The sequence below is a fragment of the Plectropomus leopardus genome, chromosome 20, assembly GCF_026936395.1.
Source record: "Plectropomus leopardus strain MGB_pleo_1.0 chromosome 20, ASM2693639v1, whole genome shotgun sequence".
Classification (NCBI taxonomy): Eukaryota; Metazoa; Chordata; class Actinopteri; order Perciformes; family Serranidae; genus Plectropomus; species Plectropomus leopardus.
In genome coordinates this window covers 18,071,404-18,096,650 of record NC_142195.1, presented here as the reverse complement: position 1 = coordinate 18,096,650, position 25,247 = coordinate 18,071,404, and the positions used below count along the sequence as shown (strand labels likewise).

Below are 25,247 nucleotides of genomic sequence, written 5' to 3'. Positions count from 1 at the left end.
TGCGTCCTGTCCTCCGTTTTTTTTCTACTTCCATATTCTTGGGGACTAGGGTTGGGCAAAATAAACATTATAGTGATATCATTATTGTAAAGTAGATATTGTCTTAGATTTTGGATATCGTTATATCATGTTGTCTTCCCTGGCCTTTCCCTGTCTGCTATTATTTGCCTTTTCCCACTTAGTCATCATTTCCACATTACTGATGATTATTTATCAAAGATCTTGTGCAAATATTTTGTGAAAGCACCAATAGTCCACCCTTCAATATTTGTAAAGTGAATTTGTTAAAAAATATATATTATGGTATTTTTATTTTCTCCACATAGCTCACCCCTATGTGACTGCTTCCCAAAAATGTGTTACCCAAAGTCAAGATTTTCAATGGCTAGTCTTTATTTGATCACCGTAGTTCTCTGCATCCTACCTGCCTAAGGTGGATTTTTCATCACAGAAAGATTTCTTGCAACACATATAAATATATATATATATAACATATATATTAGTTTTTTTTAATCATTTTGAGGGTTTGCAGTGTTGTTTTTTTCATGTTTTTATAATTTTGATTAAAAAAAAAAAGTTTGATTTTATAATGGAGTTTTTTTCTTTATCTTTTTTTAATTTTATTTTTAGTTTTTGGGGTGGTTTGTTCAATTATTCTTCATTACGGTACTCATATATTTAATACTTTTGAGTACTATTCCAGTGTGGAATGACTTTACTAAATAATCTAAGTACTCCTCCCACAAGAACTGGCCCATAGTAACATTCAAAATAAAATATAAAAGCTAGCAAACAGTAAGCAGAAAATACAACTAGCTAACAATAATGTGCAAAAAACAGGATATGGCATTTATCTCCCGTGGAGTCGATAGTATTTGCAATTCAATCTGTCTTTTTCCAACAAAATTACTTAGACGTCCTGCTCAGAGCCCACAAAGCTGCTTTGCTGGAGGGTGCACCTCTCTAAATAACCACAGGGGGGAGCTAGTCGGCCACAGAGTGCTTTGAAGCAGAAATCCCCAACAACCATGAAGTGTTTTTATTTTGAGGTCGCGAGTTAAACGAAAAGGAGAACAAAAGGCAGCTTACACCTCCTCCGCGGATAACGTTTTTTTTTCCCTGAGGCATATTGCTAAAACTACTTCGATTACCACACTGCCTGTGTAATTTCGCCAACACTTCCTCAGTGTGTGGCACGGGACCTGTGAGCTCAGCTGGGCTGGATTGGTCCATCACAACATCGGTTATCAGTCTCTCTCCGCTCCGCTGACAGCTAGCTAGCTGTCGCGGTACAGACGCTACTTACACCGCAGCCGACCGAGGAGAAGGAAACCCACATTTCTGACTTGTAGGCCGAATAAACAGGTGAAGGTAAGAGTTATTTTTTTTTTACAGATAGTATTTGGTTTTTACTGTCTACTGTAGCGTTGTCATCGGACGTTTCTCAGCCGTACTAGCATCCTTGACTCCTGCCCAACAACATCTGTATCTTGACAGCTGCTAGCGTTAGCTGAGCCGTTGGGCTCTGGGGCTTAGAGCTAAGTTAGCTCGGCGGGACGCTAACACTCGTTTTCCCCGTGAATTTGTGACACCGTCGATCAAAACAAGGTATTTCTTTTCCTGTCAGTGTTTACGGTAACTATGTCAATTCCCTTTTGTGTGTATAAGATAGCCGTCGCCGCACTAAGGGAGCCAGACCGTTGTTTGAATTTATGAAATTGCAGAGTTTAATGTAAGAAACGAGGTAATGAGTGCTGGTATAATGGACTGACTGCGCCAACATTTATGCTCAAAGTAAATTAATCCTGCTGTGGGTTTTAATGTAAACCGTCCCTGTTTACATTGTTATATTGTGTTGCTTGTAAAGAATCCAGAGTTGCATTGATGTGAAAAGGGAAAAAAAACATCTAATATCGTCCTGTAGGTCCCCTAACCCTGAAACCTGAGCAAATTAATTTTTCCCCTATAAAACATCGGGAGACGGCAACGAGCAATTTAACCTTAAAAAAATGCAAAAAAGTCATGAGGAAATTACTTGAAAATAAGCACAAAAAACAAACAAACAAGAAAATGGCAAACAAGAAAAATAATTTTAGATAAATTATTCTAATTATAAATACAGTTTAAATACAGACCCCCCCCCCCCTGGCCAACCTTAAAGATTTGTTAATTAATTTATTAGTCAATCCACAAACCTGCTCTGATAATCAATAAGGCTAATTGTCCAAGTCAAACAAAAATGCCAGACATTTCAGGATCCTATTTCTTAAAATATGAATATTGCTCGGTGTCTCGGTTGAATATCATTTTGGATATATTCAGGTTTTAGATTGTAAGTCAGATAAAATAATCAATTGAAGACATCAACTTGACTCATAGCTGACAATGGGTAAAAAACTCTGAGGAGTATATTTCACAACAGTGACTAATTGTGGTGTATTTTGTAGTTAAATGAAAGCACTGTTTCCACATGGCCTTTGTTGACAAATTTGGCAACATTTCTCTATTTTATGGAAGTTAATTGTTCTGTAAAAGCATAATCAAAGACAAGCATCCAGGTAATATCTGGTCGATTCAAGTAGTTGTCAATTATGAAATAAATTGCCAGCTAATTTGATATCAGTGAATCATTTAAGTAATTTATTAAAAGTCTAAAAAGTGTAATACTCTTATTAAAGCCTCTTAAATGTGAAACTTTTTTGGTTTCTTTGTTCCTCTTTGACAGTAAACTGAATAGCAATGGGTTGTGCACAAAACTAGACATTTGAGGATGTCATCTAGGGCTTTGGGAAACATTTATCACCATTTTTTCACCATTAAAAAAATCATTAGTTGCAGCTGTAGTTGGTAATAATGGTTGAACAACAGCAAAGAGTGTTTTAAAAGAATTTAATTGTGGTGTATTTTGGAGTAAATGAGTTGACTGCCAATTACATTTTTCAGATTCTCAGTAATATTCAGCTCTGTTTGTGTGATAACTCTACGATTAAGTTGGCCAAGGAAGCTCATCCCTCCATTTACAGGAGCTTATCTCTTGCACGGCTCTGCGGATCACTGACAGGGTTGCCCTGTTGATCTTTTAATGAAGCTGGGGATCCTCCTCAGCTCCAGATGGCCCTGTGTTGTACTTGTATGTCCGTGGGGCTGTGTCTGTGTCGTTATTAATGCTAACATGGCTTGGACCCCCAGCAAGCTCTGATAAGCCCCCCCGCCCAGATAGCGAAGGTCAGGTCACGCGACTTTTGTTACGATAAGAGGCGCAGGATGGCATCTGGAGTGAGGCATCATCTGTTGGAGTTTCATGAGGATCAAATGTAACTGCTTGTTCTTCAGCTACCTGCTGTGAACGCAGGGGTCAGGAAGTTTCGGACTTTAGCTTGTAGTTCAGTTATCACTGATACAGACCATCGTCATTTCAAGCTGTTTCGGCCCACCGAGGTCGGACGTTTTCTTTTAATCCATGGATGTTTAGCAAGGAAAGATGTAATATGTCACAAGTTTTGCAGAAAGGTTGAGTCCAGCGCCCTCCTATTTGGGTTTAAAGGTGACTGATAAAACTAAAACAGATTTGTTTACCTGTGAAATGTGTCAAAGTAGTTTTCTTAGCTTAGAAAATACTGGTTGTTGACACCAACACATTGAACCTCATGCAAGAAATGATTTACAAACGAATTTCCTCTCATTTTTGTTCGTATCCAACTACTGAATTTTGGGATTCACAGTGTTTTCTCATTTTTGCTCTTCTCTTGTGGTGTGGTCCAGAGCACTGATACCAAGAAAGAGAAAAAAACATCTTGTATTCACAGTCAAGGAATTGTTGCCAAGTGCAAGGAAAAATACGTTTTGCATTTTAGGAACATCTAAAAATTGCATTAATATCATCAAATTTATCAAATCAAATTTAGATAATGTTTCAGAGTAACGATGATGATGATTGGGTTATTGAATTTGCAGGTTAAAGGCCATTGATCCCAATAACTGTGCGTCCCTCAGTTGACCAGTGGTGGAATTAAACTAAGAACATTTACTCAAGTTCTATACAAATTTGAGGAACTTCTACATTTCAAAATTCAAAATTTTGTTTTTTGCTCACAATCCATATGAAACCATACAAGTACAGCTGAAACGATTAGTGGATTAATTATAAAATGGATTGTCAACTATTTTTCTAATTGTTTAAATCATTTTTCATGCAGAAACATTTTATCGTTCCATCTTGCCTTGCTGCCTTTCCTTTTAGTTATTTGAATGATTTGAATTTATTACATTTATTTAAAATATTCTGCATGAGCACTTTTACTTTTAACACATCAGTAAATCTCCCTGATTGTACCTCACATTTTCAAAGCAGAGACTTTTATAGTAACAGAGTATTTTTTACAGTGTGGTATGAGTATTTTTTTTTACTAAGGATAAGTAAAGGATATGAATATGTCCTGCTGCTGAGGCAGTAAACGTTTGTCTTTGCTGGGTTTTTGATTTTATTGTAACACTAGTACAGACACTCTGGATAATCACATTTACTTTGTTTAAGTTTATTTTATAGTACATTGATTTCACTATGGCAGAAATTCTTCTTCTTAATACTTTTTTGGTGTCATGTCTCCAGTCTTGTCCATGTGCCAGTCTTTGCACAAGGCACAACACCTGACCTTATATAGTGTTTAGGGGGTTGTTCCTGTGCGAATAGATGACTTACAATCGCATAGGGTTCACAATCGAGCAGACCTGGGTAAGAGCAGATTCGGATGGTTAAAAACGTTTAAAGCATTTGGATTCTTAAAAGAAATTTAAGAGAAAATACAAGAGAAATTTAAGAGAATGTTGCTGCAGGCTCGATGTCAGAAACTCATCTGGCGGTCTGCTGCCTGTTGTTGAATTCTCCTGCTACTGTCCGGCTGGCCAGACAATGACTGCAGACATAAAACCATCCAAAACAAAATGAACCACTGTCTGACTGATAGTCTGGGCTAATTTCCAAATCCCACTGGGCTGAAAATGAGTTTTGCAGAGATATTGTGTGTCTTACTATAAGTGATAATATCATATAAAGACCTTTTCCCATCACCAATTCAGAAAGTGCACAAAAACCTCTTGATGTGAATGGAAACAGACCTTGATGTGAGTCTTACAATTTATCTGAGATCAAAGTAGGTCAAGCTTGGTAAGTTAGCCTCTCTTCTGTGGATATAAAAAGCCTACTGTAGCTTGCGCAGTGCGACTATCATCCAGGGTCATGGCTCAATATTTTCCTCTAGTCCACTGAGGCTGAGTCCACTTATCAGGGCATATTGTGTTGCTTTGGTGGCAGTGATAGTGTGTGTTAAAAGTCAAACTGGATTTCAAGAGCTTCTTTTTTTAGCTGAATAAAACGAGGATCGTTTTACTTGAACAGTAAATGCCACAAGAGTATCTGCTTTTAAGAATGGTCAAGGTAAACTTAGAGGTCATACAGTGCAATTATGTTACATTAGATCTCTTCTAGAGATAAGCAACACTCTCAAAGGGACAGTTTACCCCCCAAATCCAAAAATGCATATGTTTCTTCCTCCATTTTCTGCTTTGTTGTGCTTTTTTTATCAAATATATATATATATATATATTTGGAAAAACTCAACAGCTATGTCTTTTTCCAGATATCATGACCCAGTTACTCAAGGTAATCCACAGACCTTGTTGTAAGCAGTTTCATGTAGGAAATGCATGATATTAAAAATTACTTGTGATGGAAATGTTACAGTATGTGGAAAGGGGCGAAAGAAACCAGTAAGAAAGTTCTTTTCTATACAGCAGATATGCTCAATATGAGTCTCTATGTGGATGTGTGGTGATACTTTCTCTCTTTTTGTGAGTTTACATTGCTATATATAGGCTGGCATTGGAGGTAGAGAGGCCACCTGGAGTGGGTGTCTCTTCCCACACATGGTCTTCATTCTGAACTTGGCTGGAGCTCCCAGTGTCTTGTTTTTCTTATGGCTTCCCTTTGTTTTCCTGCATCTGTGAGATTTACTCAGCTCCCACACACTGCCACAATCCTGTCAGAACCATGACGAAAATCAAGGATCTATCTCTTTCTCTCTTTTCCTCCCTCCTTTCCTTCTCTCTCCATTCCTCTCACAGATAATAAGCAGATAAATAAGATGAGTGGACCCAGAGATGGAAATGGCCCTCTTGAATTAATGCAAAAAAGGCTTTGGTTAGATGCGGTACATATAGTAATTAACCATGTTGTATAACTGACATCAAAAGCAGACTGAAATGTTACTTTTATAGAGGCGTCAAATCTGTCCACTTAGAGCCGAAGTTTGTGATACTAGACGTTTTTGCATGCATTAATTAGCACTTAACAGAATGCGTGGAAGGAGTCCAGACTCCACGGATGTTTCATACAGAAAGAGCTGTGCCTGCTTATGTTTCACAGCTAGTGAACAGCATCTCTGATTGTTTTTTCCCCACACCCGTTCATTACACCCACAACTTGGTTCATGCTGGCCTGTCAAACACTGTATGTGTTCCAGCTGTGTGCAAACGTAATTAAATGTTAGTTGTGCATATAAATGTATTCATACTTTGTCACAGTTATTCTAGGCTAAAGAGATACAGTTAGCCTCTGTTTTTTTTGTTTACCTGGACCAGCCTTAAGTCAGTTCCTGTATGGCCACAGTTGTAAAACAGAGGGACATTTACTGGGCATTGAGATAGGTAAAGGAGGGTACTTCAGGTAGAACAAGTTTTTGTTCATCAATATTTGTTCTCTCTTCTTGCATAATGTATAGGCTGCTGTTTGTTTAGGCCTCTGCCAATAAAATCCAGTTTTGGTTGCAAAGATGTTGTTTAATGTTAAATGAAACATTAGTACTAAAATGGGATGTTTGTGTTGGTTAAAGGGTAAATTTGCCATATCGCCAACCCCTGATTACATTTGTACTGAATATAGTGTTATATTGTTTTGAATCATATTTCATCCATTCACATCATGTTTACTATACTTCCAAACGAGGTGGTGGCTTTTCATATCACTGGCGCAGCTTGTAATGAGATGTCCTCTGTTATAGAGTATCTTGGTTATCAACTTGAAACTCTTCTAGTCAGAGTTTTCAGCGAAGTGGTAACCTGAGCCCGCTTAAACAGTGTGGGGAGTGTACACAAAGCCATAAGCCATAATAAAGCATGAATCTTGTGCTGTATCGCAGACATGGCTGTAGGTAAGATGGCTTGAAAGAGAATGGAAAGAATAGTAGATGTATCTTGATGGCTCAGGAGCATAAATTTGGAGTCATCTACTTTGGATGTTGGAAAATGCAAAAAAATTGTATGACACATCCTTAACCAGAGGGGATACTCTGTGGTAGGGTAAACTGGCCATGGATGACTGCCACCTTGTCAGTAAAGAAGGAAGTGGAGTCAGCCAGGATGGAGGTGGCTGGTGATGGATACAGCGTTATTGTTATTCCTTATCCTAGAAGAGAGTGATTGTACTCTTTTTTTTTTTAGCGTAGCCATTTAAGGAGGATACTGTCCAAATAAAGCACAATATATTCATTCTGTTCATTTGTCAGTTTGCTCTATCTGGTATTTTGTACGCTTTAAGGCAGGGAAACTCAACTTGCTTTTAAGACATTTTTAGGATGTTTCTAGGATTTTAGGATGTCTGTAGGAGTTTGGGACATTTCTAGGATTTTAGGATGTTGCTAGGATTTTAGGACGTTAGGGGCTTAGCTAGGACCTCTGTGTGGGGGTGCGGGGGATCCTCCACTGGCAATCCCCAATGTGAACCCCAACCAAAATGGTTGGGGGCTGTGTGGGACCCTATTTGATGGGCCATGAGTTGAGTGTAACTGCTTTAAGGACTTCACCTGTTGCTATAGATGCCTGAAAGGCCAGGAATCGTTCTCTGCAGGTGTTTTCTTATTCTGCAATTTTATCTTGTTTCTTAGGCACCGATTCCCTCTGAGGTTGTCATCTGATGGAGCAGTGGTTGTCAGTCTTTGTGAAGAGGCACCATGTTTCCTTGTCATGTCAGCCCCTGGCCCTCTGCTGAGCCGCCGGCCTCCTGCGGTCATGCACCCCCAGCACAGCCCTCACAGCCCCTGCCTGATCTGCTGTGCAGCTGTCCCGCTCCACCTTCAAACACCCACTCTGAGATGCCCTCACCAGACCCCATGGAGTCCCTCATCGTGGTCACAGAGTACGAACCCAGCAGACCACCTGGAGAGGCTGGAGAGGAGGAGGTAGGATGACACACACACACACACACACACACACACACACACACACACACACACACAAATGATTGATCTGTTACCATGGATGGTGTTATATTATATAGGTAATACTATCATCATTTATCTTGTTAAGACACAAAAGAAGGGAGGCAAAGAGTGTATTTAATTTTATTATATACTAAAATAAGCACAAACTGCATTGTCTTATTTAAAGTTGATACAAAGAATACATATTGACCATTATTTAGTACCCATACAGAGACAGCTCTTCATATGTAGACGTGCAATTAGATCAATAATTGAGATTTTAATGCATCACATTTCAGGTAGAAGAAATGGACAGTTCTGAGACGCCCGAGCCAGCTGCCTCCGTGACGGCATCCTTACGGACTTCTTCTTGCGACCTGCTGTCCCACACAGTCGGCCGGTCAGAGGCTCTACAGCCCGAAGGCCAAGAGCAAAGGGGAAGGTTAAACCTGTCAGACCGGAAGCTGTCTCTGCAGGAGCGCTCGCAAACTGCAACATCACCCTGCAGCTCACCGGGACTCAACGGGCGCTATATTTACCCATCCTTACCCTACTCTCCCATCACATCACCCCACTCATCTCCACGCTTGCCCCGCCGGCCCACTGTGGAGTCCCACAGTGTGTCCATCACAGACCTACAGGTATGATCATACTTTGAGACTAACATGGTTCCAGTGTTTGAAATTGTGTCCTTGCCTGGGACAACAAACCACTAACACAAAATAATGCAATAATTACAGTAAGTCAATCAAGAAATCCCAGGACATCAGCTAATATGAGTCCACAGCCAGTGTAATAATAATTCCGATTATATAATTTCTGGTCTCTGCACCATCTGACCAGTGAATTCCCGTAAGGACTGTGCAGTGCATAAAACATTGCACATGAATGAGCAAACTAGCTCATGTCCAAACAAAGCCAGGCTCATCTTGAACATCTGTTACTTATCAAAATATCAGCGTCATACTTGTCTGAAAGTGAGCAGAACTACATGTGCATTTGTCTTAAAAGCAGCAGCAGACTGGTACAGCCTGCAAAGGTAAGGTCATAGATAATAATAATAGATGTAGATAATAGCTGTTACACATAGATGCAGAACCTGTAAATGTCATGTACAGTATGTAGAATCTCTCTTAGAAGCTGCAGAGGTTGTCTTGTATGTCTTTTTTTGTTGCTTTTTTCTTTTACAGAATAAAATACACATAAATATTAAAGAAGGAGACCTATTTTAAAATATACTCTTATGGTGGAGACTTCCTTGTCAGTTGAGTGACATCACTGTAAGTAAATTATTACATAATGCTGTTAGTCATGTAGTTCCTGTCAATTCTGTATATTCATATTATCTTGTTGTCTTTCTTGCCGCTTATGTCTTTTAATAGTCTATTCAAGAGAGTAACAATCAGATGAATTACATTTAGAAGTGTGTTTTAATGAAGAACCAGTTAGTCAGAGCATCCTGTTTGTATGAATCATTTCATGGGTTCAGTTTGTCCTCAGCACTGAATCCTAGCACTCATTGTCTAAGGGCTCATTTATGCTCAAAGTTAGATATGGTCAACCTTCTTTTTGTTCTTTGTGTTCATTCAGTCCATTTTTTGTCCACATTTTCTGAAAGCTTACAGATAAGGATGAAATGGAGCAGTACCACCACAGATCATTGGTGCAGTGTAGTGCAAGCGAGATACAGCCTTATGAGACAACAAGGACAAGGACAAAAAATAGGCAAAAAGGGACACATTTGTAATATAACATGTTGCAATGTATTTATTGGACTCACAGATCAATACTGTCTACATCCACAGTTCCGTTAACAGCCTCCTCCACTGTTGTCTTATTTGTTGTTGTGGAAAACTTGTTATAAAATGATAGTTTATTTATCCGTGGTACTATCTTACATTTAAAACATTACTCAGCTACTGCATCAAATCACGCCCCCCTAAAAAGTGTCTGCCTGTAAAATTTACTGGATTTTTTGGCAACTAGTGTCAGTTTGTGAGTGTCACAGAGATGACATTCAGTCGTTTATGCAAGTGCTGTTAGATAAAATTGGCAATTTCAGTGGACAATTCAGTAGTGTAATGTGAAAGTGAGATGGAGAAACCAGCACAGAAAAACCCTGTATGATTGAAGAGAAAAGGAGGTTTCAGTAAATATTTATGTACTCTGACATTGGTTATACTCTAGTCAGATAAAGCTTCTTATCTGCAAACAGGTCAGTTGCTCAAGGAATTTAAAGTTTAGTGCCACTATGAGACCAATCATAAATCCTACAACAAGTTCATGGGTGAAGCCGTGTTTCTGCATTATTATCATCATTATGTCCTGAACCTTTGCAGCCCTTGGTGACATGCTGACTCCCTATATTGGCACCCAGTCATCAAAACTTTAAGCACCTCTGTGGTGAACGCCAAAAAATATAGGTTTTCTACAAAACAGTGATAGCTGGGCAACACATCTCACCTCTCAAATCTCAAATCTGGATTTGTAGAGGTTTCACTTTGACTGAAAGGTAGAAAATGACAAACTGAACTGGGACAGTGATTGTAGAGTCTGACACGCTGACAAGCACAGAAAATGTGTCTCCAGTTGGCAGATATCAAGCACCCTTGGGAAATCCATTGCACAAAACACTGCATGCATGAGTTTCTTTTGAAATGTAAAGGAGGAAAGAGGAAATCTAATAGACAGGATTTCATCTGGTGTGTTAGGAAAAGCAGATTTTATAAGAATGCTCATGATGTATTTTAGTGCTACAATAGCCAGTGTGATTTCATTTGAAATAATTTTTTCCTTTTTTCTCTTACCTCCCTCTCTCTCTCTCTTTCTCTCCAAGGACTGCGTTCAGCTCAACCAGTACAAGCTGAAAGACGAGATTGGAAAGGTACCATCAGAGACAACTCACTGATTGCTCCATTTCACTGACTCTTCATCCATTTTCCTCTCCCCGCCGCCTACTGCATGTCTGTCAAGTAGCACACATCATCAAGGACATGCAGTAACAGTCTCTGCCATCCACTCTCCCGGCTGTCCTCATTTCCCAAACTCTGTGTGAACTCCCAGGCCATGGGAGAGTTGGAAGATGGGTGAGAGGCTGGTATAAATAGCGCTCTCTTAAGGGTTGGCTTAGTGGATACAAGTATGTGTGTGCGTGTACAGTTTTAGTATTGTGGGTTTAATAAGACAGAATGGCTGCTGTGAATTTCTGCATGAAGGTAGACACGTTAATGTGTGTAGTTTTGTGTTCAGCTGAGACAATTAGAGGCTTTCAGGACTGTTGGAGAGGCTCCTGTTATCAGATCATCTCTGAGACTGTAGGATGAGGTCTGTGCTGCCTCTCCAATCTGCTCCCCCAGCAGGAACTGATCCTGCTCCCTCTTCATCTCTCTGTCTCTCTCTCTCTCTCTTTTTCTCTGTATGTTTTTGGGCATGAATTTGTGCACACAGGCTACTAATTGGGCCTCTTTTTTATCCTGAATTTCTTGTGTGTGGGCAGGCAAGCTTGATAGCGTAAACCAGATCCAGTTTCCTTAATTAGCCTGAAATCAAAAATGAAAGAGAGCGGGAGAGATGATTTGAATTTCTGTGTTCTCACTTTGAAGCAGCTGGTACTCTTGAGCGTACACTGTCAGCCCACACACTTCCCTTGTGTATGTGTGTGTATATGTTTGTGTGTTTGTATTTATTTAGATTGCTTTGCACCAGAGTGTTAGTTTTCCACATGAAGAATGACAGCTGCTCTATCTCTCTTTGCTGGCTGCTGTTCTCTTTTCTGGACCAGGGCTCCTATGGTGTTGTCAAACTGGCTTACAATGAAGATGACAACACATACTACGTGAGTTCTTCATGCACACACATACACAGATGTGAACCCCTCCCCAAACTGTTAACGCTGTCTCTGTTTCTCTCACTTCTTTCTCAGTTGTTATCACTTGTCACACCCAGACACACAGATAAAACTATTCACAATCAAACCCCCCTTGTCACACTTACTGGTGCGATTTCATGTGAATCCTCCACATATGAGAACATCTTCAGTTAATTGTGCGTCGCTGAGTTCTGTAATAACACACCAGCTTGAGATTTTCTGTTTGCTTTTCATGATTATTGGTATAATTCTCATTAAGCTGCATGATGTTGACAGGCGACGACATGAGGATTATTTTAATATTCCTCCCAAGTGACAAAGCCCACATGCCTCATTCAGTGATTATATCACTGCCAGAATAACTGAGGGCATTGAGAATATGAAAAAAAGTATATTTTCGCAGAACAGGGAAAATATCCAGCGAACAATGTAGCTGTCACACTTTGTGCTCTTTGTTCAACACTGCCTCAGTGTTTGTCAGCTACAATAGTTGTTCCCATGTGCAAAGACTGCCAAAATTAAGGCAGAGCAATGAAATGACAGGGTGTCTGCAGGTCCTTAAAAAGTCTTACAATGTGTTAAATTCAGTTGTGTAAATTATATTAAAATGTCTTAAATTTAAAATTTTGAGGTCTTTATTGCAGCTAACAATTTTTATCTTATTTAATTTATCCAGCTGGTAATTCAATTTTGTCAAAATGAGTCCTTTTGTGTGAAAGTTGACATTTCTGATTGGGATTGTAATTACAATTATTTTTATTATTGATTAATCTCTATCCATTATTTTCAAAATTAATTAATTTATCCTTTATTCTGTAAAATATGAAAATAATTGTGAAAACTTCCCATCATAATTTCCCAGAGCCCAAAGTTACGTCTTCACATTGCTTCTTGTCCAACCACCAACACAAAACACAAAGACTCTTTATCTATCATTAAGAATGACAAAGAAAAGCAGCAAATTCTTGAATTAAGTAAGCTAGGACCAGCAAATGTTTGACAATTTTGCTTAAAAAATGACTTAATTGATAATCAAAATAGTTAGAGATTAATTTTCTTTCAGCTGACTAATCAATTAATCGTTATGGCTCTGTAGACCCTAAAACACTCTAAAAACCACATACCAACATAAAACCTACCTCTGCACAGGACCACATATATACTATTTACCTTTATACTGGTAATGCTTGAATAAGAGAAGGATTATTTGTCCAAAAATCTGTCCTAAATTGGTTTAAAATTTATCCTGAAAAAGTCTTAAAAAGCATTAAATAGTGTCTTATGCCTGTAGACACCCTGAATAAATGCAATCACACATTAGTTATTGGAGTAGATGTCTGAAAGCATCTTTTATTTGATCTCCATTCCCAGTTTTCTAATTCTTTCGTTTAATAGTTTTTAGAAGGAAAAACTCTGAGAAATGCTGTTTTATTTAGCAAGTACAAACACTTGTATTACAAATGTCGCAGTCCTGTCACAGACCAGGCAGAGTGGCAGAAATACTAGTTTCTTTAGCCCTGAATGTGTTTTACGTGTATCCTTGTATTATTAAGTGGATTTAGCCATCCCAAAACTGCAATACTGTCTCAAAGTATATAAATATTGTTTCAAATATATTATATGAATTACAACAAAATATTATTATTGGGTTTACTTTACATTTTCATTTTTTATATGAGGAATGATGAGGCCATGTGCATTACATGCACGCATGTAATTTATCATTTTGCACCACTGTTTTTCTTTTGTGAGTCTAGCTTTTGTAATCTTTTGTGCTGACGATGCTGGTTAGTGTTAGCAGTCACACAAGATTTTCAAGGTGAGGAGATAAATTTATAGGCACAGAGATATTTATCCTTAGATGTGTGAGTGTGTGCACTGTCAGATAAGCCTCGTCTCACTGTGCTGTGTCTCACTCTTCTTTTTTGTCTACCTCTCTGTTCATCTTTTCTCTGGATCTCTTGCCCACTGGGCTCTCCCACCCGCTCTGCCTCTTTCTCTTATCCCCCCCCGTCCAAATCCATCTCCTGTTCTCTCCTGTAGGCGATGAAGGTGTTGTCCAAGAAGAGGCTGATGAGACAGGCGGGTTTCCCACGTAAGTCTGGAGCCAGGGGCAGATGGTTTAAACAGCAGAGAGCGCAGTCTTTTATAATGCTTCAGTGGTACATGAACACTGCATACCAGTACTGAAACCCACCCTGTCTTCTGTGCTATACTGTCTCTCTATCATCTGTCACACATGCCCACCCTCATTGTCCCATATCTCCTCTGTCCATTAGGGAGGCCTCCCCCTCGTGGAGCCAGAGCAGCCCCGGAGGGTCCCCCTCAGCCCAAAGGACCCCTGGAGCGAGTCTATCAAGAGATTGCCATCCTGAAAAAGCTAGACCATTCTAATGTGGTGAAATTAGTAGAGGTATGTGCTGTTAGATATTTTGTCTGTTTCCATTTATTTTTAATCTGAGAAACACATTTTAGACAGAATCTTGTGCCACGATTAATGTTGCAACGGTCTGAGATTCCCATGGTAAATGTGTGCATGCATGTGTGTTTACACTGATTTCCATTTCTCTGATTTGGTGCCAGGTTTTGGATGACCCCAGCGAGGACCATCTGTACATGGGTACATTGTGGCCAGACAATCAGCCTCTAGAACAACACAAACACACACATCATACAGTCATATAGTAATGCATAAAGCAAGCGTAAAACAAAGTTTTTTAAATTCATCTTGGGTTTTTTTTAGATTGTGTCTTTGTAACACTAACCTTATCTGTGTTTTTGTCACAGTGTTTGAGCTGGTCAAGCAAGGGTAAGCTAAAGCCTCTTTTATGGTAATGATTGTGTCACTGGAATGAGCTCAATCTCATTAGTTATGATTGCTAATTGTGTGTGTGTGTGTTTATGTACTCAGGGCTGTGATGGAGGTGCCGACAGATAAACCTTTCAGCGAGGACCAGTCACGCTTTTATTTCCGAGACCTGCTCAGGGGAATCGAATACTGTGAGTCTGTCAAACCTCCTTTTTTTCCGCTCCGTGTATGACTGCATGGTAGAGCATTAAGAATGAGGGTGATCAGGGTTGTGTATCTGTCCCTCTCAGATGATTTGTGATGCTTTTAGATACAATTTGATATAAAAGTGATATATCACTACTCATCCAGCTGCAATAAATATAGGTTCTTGTCAGATTCAATTTCAATTTCAACTCGTAGCACAAAATGGATATTTAGAGAAAAGAAATTTTCGAAGTTGTCCAACACAGATTATGAAAATGTATTGTTAAAGGCGTGGTAATATTACTATTAATATCAGATAAACAGTCAATATTACCAATACAGATTAATACCTCCTTGAAATGAAACAATTTTATTGCAAAATTAATTAAGCTTAAGGGATCCTTTAGATCTTGTAAATGGGGTATATGAGGTGCTTATTCACAGTCAGTGTATTACATACAGTAGATGGCAGTCGGCACACCCCCAGTTTTGAGAAACAGGGTGGAGTCATAGACAGAAGCTAAGCGATGTACTGCTGAGGAGAGGTCAGCATCACAGCGTATTTTAGCCACCTAAAAAAAGTAAAAAGTTACATGAAAATGACTTGAAAATTAGCACAAAAAAAAGAAAATTAAAAAACAAAAACAGAAAAGGAAATTCCTTTCAATGTTTTAAATACTTGTGAAAGGGGCCCAAATGCAGCAAAAGAAAAACTGATGTCCATCCAGGTTTCAAAAGGTTCAAAATATATTGTGAAGTGTAGGTGTTACATTTTTAGGGGGGGGGGGTATGTTTTGCTGCTGCCCCCCTCCACAGCTGTGCATTGCTTAGCTTCCTTAGTCTTTACTGCTTTTGGGGTGTCTTGCTCAGTCAGTAGAGTGGTTGTCTACCAACTCAAAGGTCGGTCAGCATTTGTAGCCCAAGGGCAAGATACTGAATCCAAAAATGCTCCTGTCTGAATGGGTGTTTGTGCTGTAAAGTCCTTTGAAGACTAGAAAAGCGCTATTTAGTTGCAGTCCATTGGCTTTCCAAACTGAAATGTGCAGACCGACGCTGCACTCACTATGGTTAAGTTAAGATTCATACTATCCCTCTAATGCACAGTCATATCCCATAATTAGCTGCACATGCCTGTAGTCATTTTCTAAAAGATAAAGGTCCATTATCTACTGAGTTGTGAATGTCTTATTTAAAAATTTAATCGTGGTATCAAGATGAAGCTCTCTTATATCTAGATCTGCCTTCATCCTACAGCTCTTACCTTGCCATTAACACAGGTCCTTCGTCTGCACTGTTCTTGACTTTAGCCACCCACGAGACTCATGTCACATCACCTCAGTGGCTCTCAATGTATTTCACCACAGGAGAAGAGGTTTCGCAAGAATTGTGGTCTAGGAGAGTAGTACTGAGGGAAAGAGAGGAAGGGCTCTGCATCAGAGACACTGAAACTGTCAGAACCTTAATTTTGTCTCACTATAAGTAAACGTAACTGAACGAGGCTTGCTAGTGAGGTTATAAACACCATTTGACGGCTGTAATAGAGTGGTGAAGGGGTATCATATTTTTGTAGGCCAACCGGGAAGTTACCGTCACACTGGTTCCTTCGTCAAAAACCTTATGAGATTTTTGAATGGGATTTTCTGTTATCGCCAAAAATAAGCTCTGTGACAAACAGGGTGCTAGCTGACTTCCGTGTTTTAGGACTCATGACTTCATCACTCTATTGCGGAAATGTTTAACCAGCTTTCTGTCTAAGTGCACTGACAGAGTGCCAGAGATTCCTCCACATCCCATCAAGCCAACAACTGATTTGTTTACAATTAAAAATGTATGTACTGAAAATTTTCAAATGTGATTTTTAGTCTCCAGACTGTAAGACTCTGTAAGCGAGTATCCATGATCTCTTAACCATAAGCAGGGTACCTCAGATGGGATCTTGTTGCTATAATATTTTCTTATTAATTCTGTTTTAACAGTACATTACCAGAGGATCATCCACAGAGACGTCAAACCGTCTAACCTGTTGGTGGGAGAAGACGGACACATTAAGATAGCAGACTTCGGAGTCAGTAACCAGTTTGAGGGGGCTGATGCCCTCCTGACCAGCACAGTGGGAACGCCTGCTTTTCTGGCCCCTGAAGCGCTCTCAGAGACCAGAAAGAACTTCTCTGGGAAGGTGAAGGAGCAGCTGGCCAAACAGTGCCCTCTGGGGATGATTTACAGAAATGCATGAACGCTTGTTTTATTTTATACTTAATCTATATGAATCCAAATTTCATTAGTATTCATACAAAGTTTACTTCCCTAGTTGTCGTATTGTTCTGGGGACTGAATGCTATTTGTTTGGACTTCATCTGTCATATATTGAAAAAACAATCTCTTAACATAAAATCTTTTATCATGTTTTTCTATCATGCAGGCGTTGGATGTTTGGGCCATGGGAGTGACACTTTACTGCTTCGTCTTTGGAGCGGTGAGTGTGTGCTTTGGCAAAAATAGATACAGTAAATACAGTGACTTTGTTGTTGTTGTTTTTGGGGTTTCTACAGATTACAATCTGCTGGACTTCACTTAAAACCTTTCATCCACAGTGTCCATTTATGGACGAGCGTATCCTTAGTCTCCACCAGAAAATCAAGACACAACCTGTGGAGTTACCTGAACGGTCAGTTCTGCTCCTCCAGTCATCCTCTGTCAAAAGACTATCACCACCCAGGGGTTTTATTTATATGATTAAATGGCTGTTCACTTCATCTTTTATTTCATCAGATGATAAATGCAATTTAAGTCTGTAGCTGTGAATCTTTCTGTCTTAACAGCGCCGACATCTCAGATGATCTCAAAGATTTGTTGCTGAGAATGTTGGACAAGAATCCAGAGACCAGAATATCAATCCCACAGATAAAGGTAAACACGGCTTTTAAACTGCTGGTTTCCATTATTTTGCATTTAAGCACATTCAGTTTTACATAGTGTGCCACAAATCACCTAACACAGAACTTTTTTTTGACTGTGGAGCACTTTGAATAACATTTGCGTATGATAAGGTGCTATACAAATACATTTGCCTTTCCCTGTTCTGCCTGTGAATTAATATAAACCATTTTTTGGTTGGAGGAAATTCATCTTCCAGTTTTGAATTGAAATGTTTGTCAGCTTAGATACAGATTTATGGCCAATCTCTATGTTTGTCTGTTCATTTAATTTGAAATATGACAGTTATAGAAGTCCATCAATGATGTGCTTGTCTTGTTAAAAAAAATGTATCTTGCATAGCTTTACTTGATCTACTTCAAAAGGGCTTTGCACTGGCATCATTTCTTTAAAATGTGTCCTAGTGTGCTTTCAGAGACATTGTTTCTTTGGATTAATAATAAAATACATAAAGAACTCCTTTCTTCTGCTCGCGTTTGTGTCCAGGTGCACCCGTGGGTGACGAGGCATGGTGCTGAGCCTCTCCCTCCGGAGGATGACAACTGTTGTATGCTGATTGAGGTGACGGAGGAGGAGGTGGAAAATTCTGTTAAACACATCCCGAGCCTGGCTACAGTGGTGAGTTTATGAACTTGTTTTTGTCTCGCATTAATAAACAACAGTCGTGCCCAGATTTGATTTGTTGCCTGGTGTCATTATATCAAATATCACCAATGGGTGCAATTTGTTTTCACTTCAGCTACTCTGAGAGAGGCATGATAGTGCGTCATGTCACCTATTGAGACTTCACTGAGAATGAATGCTTCTCGGGAGCAAATTAAGCAGTCATTCTCTGTTCATTTCTGTTAGATTAAAGGATATTTATCAAGTTTTTATATTACATTTTTTATGCCACATTTCAGTCACATCACACCACCCCCACTACACCTGTACCACCTACCCGATTGCCCTTTCATTTATCAGCTCTTGTGCTAGAGCTGATGTATGAGTCATTTGGTCGCGTCAATTTATTGTAATTAGTTACATTAGGTTATATGAAATGTTGCAAAAGACTGTGAGTGTTTCGGAAGAATTGTAATTATTTCAGTATTTGTTTTGCGTCAACATCTCTAATTAGCAGTTAAAGGTCTAGTGAAATCATTTTTATTACAACAAAATGTGTCAGTAGACTAAAAAAAAACCCAATTTATTCATTATTCTGGTAGGCTACCAAAAGTTAGATATGTGAATATTAATAATGATTATAATTAAAACAATCTGTACTTGGTGTCCATGTATTGATACAATATTGTAGGGCAAAATATTGTGATACTATGCTTTATTGATTTTCATTCCACCTTATATTGTGTATTAGTTATATTGCTGACTTATTTTGTTTTCAGATTCTGGTGAGAACGATGCTTAGGAAGCGCTCCTTTGGGAACCCCTTCGACTGGGGCCGTAAAGAGGACCGCAGCAGTTTGTGTGCTCCGGGGCAAACACTCACGTAAGAATTGTTTACAGACACACTACAGACTCTAAACTCTGTCTCTAGCAACGGTTCTCCAGTAATATTAGGAGTAAAAGTACTCGTAGCAGTTTGCTGTCTCTACCGCATTCTCACTCAGAGTTGCTGGGTCCTCTCAGAGGACAGTATAGCCAGCTGATGTCTTTCAAGCATCCTGTTATTATTTCTCTTCTCCCTCACCTGCCCTGCAGGAAAGGCAGAGCAGGCAATGTGAGATACTGCTACATTCATTGTAACCAGCGAAGGTAAATAACTTTAGGATAATTCTTGCCTGCTGTAGTACTGTTTAAGTACTAGATAGTATACTTTTATACCCCTGGCATGACATAAGCAGCTTCATTTTTTTCTCAGTATGCCTTTAATGGTCAAATACTCAACGTGCAACGAGTTTGTAAACTAGCATGTGCTGGTTTATAAATTGTTTGGACTGTTGGGTGTTTGGACAAGCCATCTTAGCAGATTGTTGTGCTGTGGTCTAGAGTCTGTCATAAATAAATGACTCACTGTGTATTTCATGTCTAACGGTGCTTTTGGTGAAGCTTGTGGTGTGTAATGTAGAAAATTCCTACTTGACTGTACAACAAATTATTGCAATCATAGTTATTTAGATAGTTGAAGATGAATTTTACTGTATGAACAAGGTCAAGTAAACAGAGCTGTGGATAAATATTTACAGAAATCTATATATATGTGTTCTCAGCATCTGATCTGTGGAATTATACATAATATCATCGGGATGGAAAATATCATTAAAGGAATATTACACCTCCCAAAGACCATTTGTATATCAATTACTTACTCCATATAAACTTTAATTTGTGACGAATCCTAAAACAGAGAAAATTCTTGATGAATTAAAGTCATGGGTGACTGCATTTAACAATAGCAAAACTATGTCAAAACATCCGTTTAGAAACTCTTACAGACCCCATCGTGTATAATCCAAGTTTCATTTATCCAGTCATGTGGTGATTTCGCCACAGATAGCCCTTTAAGTCAGGGAACTGAACTAAAAGTAAAACGTGTCCATGCTCTGTTAAAAGCCAGACACCACTGACAAAACCAGTAATTTTACCTCACTGAACATAGCAGCTGTTGTTTTACCACCGACTCCGACATCTGTAGTTTCCTTGTGTTATTGTTTGACTTAATCTGAACTAACCTTTGAAAACACCAAAGTCACAAAATAACAAAAACAAATGAACTGATTGAGGCAGTGGTAGACAAGCAGCTCCTGTGTTCACAGCAATGGTCTTGAATGTCTTGATTAAGGTTTACTTTCTGATCAGTTCTCTGTTGGAAAGGTCTGTTTGGGAACTACTGAGCATACAACTGGATAAATAAGACTTGGATTATACTGCAGGAGTTGCGTGAGAGTTTAAAAACATATTTTGGTATACTTTTGCTGTTGTTAAACAGCAGAAACAGTGAAGTATTCCTTTAACACAAGCACAACTTATTAGAATCCAGTGTTGATTTTGTCAGAGAGGGGTTGATACAACTTTGCAGCTGCAGTATGTGGTGTTGTGTTGATTGGCATTGAAGTGTTAATGTGCAATTTAGCTAAATGTAATAGTACCACATTTCTAAACTGCTGAAAATACTAAAATGCAGTTGAATCAATGCCTGTCTGACACAAAAAAGCAACATCTTTAAGTTCTACTCACTCAGTCACTAAGTAGCTAGAGCATCCATTTATTTTGATAAGCTGCTTCCTTTGCATGAAGCACTCTCCAAATGATCTGTACTTTAATAGCTCTTTGTGGCTCTCCTTGGCATAAATGATTGACTTCTTTAACCCTTTAAACCTGGAGCGACATCACTTTTCTTGTGCTGCTTTCAGGCAGCTTTCACAAGTATTTAAACCTTTAAACCCTGAGCAAATTGGTGCAGTTTCATCCAAAAAAGGGGGGAAAAAGGCAATGAGCGACTGGGTGTGATATGCTCCACAAACTGCAAGAAATAGTACATTTTGAAAATTATTTAGAAAAAGCTAGGGAAAACTTCTGGGGAAAAAGGATAAAAAGCTAGGGAAAAACTATATTTATAATTATCATCATAACATATTTACAATTATTTTCCAAAATTATTTTAGCACTTTTTCTCGGTCTGTTATTTTTTACTAGGTGATTTTGTTTGCTTTTTATTCATTTCTTGCCAATCTTTGGGTCATTTCTTCCTTCATTGTGTATTGCCTTCATCCCATGTTTTTGAAAGAAATCAAGCTGATACGCTCAGGTTTCAAATGATTAATATGACTTTTCCCCCTTTCCCCATTTCCCCCTTTTCTTTAGTTTCTTGATTCCCCCTTGTGTCTGATATATAAACTTGCCCAACAGCATTTCTGTAATGCTTGCTGCCTCACATTCTGTAACATTTAAATGGCTGGTTTCAGTTCCTAAACATAGCTTAACAGTTTCTCGGTTGGGTGATGCAGGATTGACGGCAGGCCCACAGCAGCGCTGTATCTAAGGCTGTGTCTCTGGTGTGTTTCTTAGGAAGCAAGAGAGTGGTGATGGCATGAGGAGTATGGACCTGCCCTACGTGGGAGAGGATGAGGCTCTTTCCTGATGCAGAGGGTTCATTATGCACGCTGGTATTTTCCTGCCTGCAACCACACAGCACAGCACCCCTTTACTCACAGTTTTATACTGGCAGCCTGTGTACATTTCCTGGGAGTGTGGACGAGTGTGGCAGAAAAAAAAGAGAAAAAAAGGATCTAAGAACAATTTTAAATCTTTTATTCTGTTCTCTCCTCTTACAAGGTTCAGTTGGGGTTGTGGGACTGTTCCATGAGAGGATCCCAGTCAATCTTGAACCTGTCTTCAGCTCTTATTGCCCAACCTACTCTCCCTCTCTTTTCCTGCATGCATTTATAGTCCTCGCATGCTTTTGTCTCAGGCTTCAACTGTACAGTTTCATGTTTTACTGTAGTCTAGCCACTTGTGTTTCTCCTTGTCTTTACTTGACAATTCTTTCAGGTACACAGGGCATGGGAACAGCGACGCACGGTGACGGTTTACGGGGACATTCTCGTTAGTCTTCTTGACAATGATTGTCTGGTTCACTCTGCTTCAGGGTAGCAGTGCCCAGTTTTGTAACATATTTTAGAGTGAAGTATCTGTACAGTTTTCCCAAAATGAAAAAGGGGAGTGAAAAAATGTTTACTTCATTGAATGCATGTGTTTACATTCCCAATGCAAGCACTCTATAAGCTATTTATGAACATTTGCACGCTCATAGACCCACTGGTTTGACGCAATTTTTGTTTAAGTCTTATCTTGAGCCGTCTTAACGAAGTTTCCCACTGACTACAATCAATAGAAAGCTTTAAAAACAGTTGCTTTGTGAACAATCATCATTACAGCATACAAGATGAAGAAGAAGAAAAAGTGGATTTAATTCTTTTGCAAAGCTTGTGCTTTTAGATGATCTTTTTTTAAGAGATATGACTTTTAAGTGTTTGCTATATATTTTTAAATTCACAGAGCTACAACAAATTCAGCAATGAGGGTACTGAACTACCAAATGCATATGAGAAAAATGTGTTGGTTTAAAATTATTCTTCAGTCATTATCTGCAGTGGTTCAAATTGTTCTCACAAATCAGATCTCACCAGTTTGTTTGGACACACCAGGTTGTGTGTGTTATACTGAGGAACAGAGCCGGCCCTAACTATTGAGCAATTTAAGCAGCTGCTGATGGTCTTCGGGGGTGGGGGATAATAATAATAAAGAACTTAAAAATAAATAAATAAATAAATAAAACTCACAAAATATATCATATTATTATTATTGCCAATTTTATATGAAATTAGGTTTCAAATTTGTGAAAAATGAGCACTATTCTCTTCTTGGAGACGCTAGAGGCTTGCCTGTGAAGGAGCTGGTACGGCAGCTAACTTAACAGTCTTTTAAGTGTTTTCAAATATCTTTTTTTTTTTTAACATTTATAATGTGTTTGTAAAGAAATTACTTATTTACCCAGACATTATCAGTTTGCCTGCACTGCTGCCCATAATTTCAATTAAATAAATAAATAAATTACATTTGGAGGTTGGTTTAAGAGGACCATTCATAGGATTTGGAGTTAATAGACAAATACAGTATTTACTGTAGTCTATTTAAACACAGTGTTGCTGCTAACAACACATTACAATGAGGGGCCCCCAAACCAAATCCTCCAAAAGTTTAGGGCTGGCCCTGCTGGTAATGAGCGTTTCACATGTTCCAACTCTGTCATGTTTTTGTTTCACCTCTCAAAGTGGATGTTTGTGTGTGAACTGAAAACACAAAATAACGACTATTGAACCTCAAGTTGAAATCGTGAATGTTTTATTTGTTTCGTATTGTAAGAGTCACTGGTGTTATTTTAAAACGGCACATTTTCAGGACACCAAAAACTTCAACTGTGTCTAATTTTGTACAGTATAGTGCAGTAACTAAAAACCTTTAAAGTATTTGTTCATTGAACTATTAGAGCTGGCTACTGAAGGAAGTCTTGAGATGGAAGCATAGTGCAGCTGCAGACTTTTTGTACAAATCTATGCATGACATACCTGTCGAGGTGTTGACCTTAAAAATGTTGTCATCTTTGTTTGGAGGAGTAGGCCACTCTGCAAATATTTCATTAATTATAAATTTACTTTTTTATATATTGATGTGTTACACTTTAGATGATCCCAAAGCAGTAAATTAGCATTTTCCTACTTTTGTTCCTTTTGTTGATCTGTTTTCTCAAATATTTCAGTGTAGATAAAGGCACTTAGAATATTGACACAATATTGATTATAACTTTTAATGCTTCCACAAACTAATTACTTCAGCGCTTACGTGTTGAAGCTATGAGAAAAGGGATTTTGGATTTTTTTTTTAACTTACTACTTGCATGTCACGCTGAACTGTCTGTTTTCTAAGACTAGTACTATGCATATGATGTGTCTTTCTCTGTGTGGTGCAGTGGTACACCCTGGCAGTGGCTGGATGTGGTTGACTGATTCTAATAAATTTCTGCTTAACCGATGTGTGCTCCTTACTGCGGAGTGCTCCAAATAGATTATATTTCCATTAAATTATTGTACTGTAAATTCGAAGAAGAAACTTGTCGATGAAAGCCAATGATCTTCTAATGCGCAGAAAATTAGTTGCAGAATCGCCTCAATTTGTGTTATACTGTGAAATGTTACCTCATTTAAACACGCTTTCCACGCATTCACAAGATATTTTGCATTCTGACATCCTGTAAGTTGCTATTTTTTATCTAAAAAAGACATGAAGTTCCCTTTTGGTGTGAATAATTTGCCCTCCATGACCAACAAGAATAAATTGAAAGTGTTTTGACTGCAGGGTGGCAGTGCAAGCCACAGAAAAGCTGTAAGATAAATATTTTATACATACAATATTTAAACTTGTAGTTTGTCTCAATACAGTCTTTGCTCATTCTTGCAAGAAGGGCCGGACTAGGTGACTATTAACCTTTATCGTTCACATGATTTTGCATTCTGTAGTGTGAATTTATTTCACTAAAGAGCCTTGGGGGCTCTTTTCCCCTAAATGCATGCCAACATACTGAACACATACCACTGTATTGTCATAGCATGAGAGGTCCTTGACAACAAAATGAGACCTTTAAATTAATTATTCTATACACACTGTATCTTGTTCATCTTTGAATAAAATATTAATGCCTTTC

General features: G+C 38.7%; 1 protein-coding gene across 3 annotated transcripts; it reads left to right on the top strand.

Moving 5' to 3' along the window:
- Window positions 1–997: 997 nt before the first annotated feature.
- On the top strand, window positions 998–25,247 carry camkk2 (calcium/calmodulin-dependent protein kinase kinase 2). Of its 3 annotated transcripts, none has more exons than XM_088070933.1 (18): window positions 998–1,365; window positions 7,938–8,231; window positions 8,552–8,893; window positions 11,089–11,136; window positions 12,034–12,087; window positions 14,164–14,215; window positions 14,400–14,533; window positions 14,704–14,740; window positions 14,908–14,929; window positions 15,032–15,120; window positions 17,092–17,291; window positions 17,535–17,588; window positions 17,707–17,780; window positions 17,935–18,022; window positions 18,536–18,667; window positions 19,432–19,535; window positions 19,748–19,801; window positions 22,055–25,247. In XM_088070933.1, the coding sequence occupies exons 2-18, from the start codon at window positions 8,004–8,006 to the stop codon at window positions 22,125–22,127; spliced, it is 1,785 nt and encodes a 594-aa protein (XP_087927059.1). In that variant the 5' UTR covers window positions 998–1,365; window positions 7,938–8,003; the 3' UTR covers window positions 22,128–25,247. The 3 variants fall into 3 exon arrangements, with proteins under 3 accessions (XP_087927059.1, XP_087927057.1, XP_042364871.2); XM_088070931.1 differs by having other exon boundaries at window positions 999–1,371; XM_042508937.2 differs by lacking the exon at window positions 19,748–19,801 and having other exon boundaries at window positions 1,000–1,371.

What these genes read in the sequence shown, in the direction of transcription:
- camkk2 (XM_088070933.1), top strand. Translation starts at nt 8,004, where the DNA reads ATGTTTCCTTGTCATGTCAGCCCCTGGCCCTCTGCTGAGCCGCCGGCC. An exon ending in AAGATGACAACACATACTAC is followed by an intron (nt 12,088 to 14,163) that starts GTGAGTTCTTCA and finishes TCTCTCCTGTAG; the next exon opens with GCGATGAAGGTGTTGTCCAA. An exon ending in GAGACAGGCGGGTTTCCCAC is followed by an intron (nt 14,216 to 14,399) that starts GTAAGTCTGGAG and finishes TCTGTCCATTAG; the next exon opens with GGAGGCCTCCCCCTCGTGGA.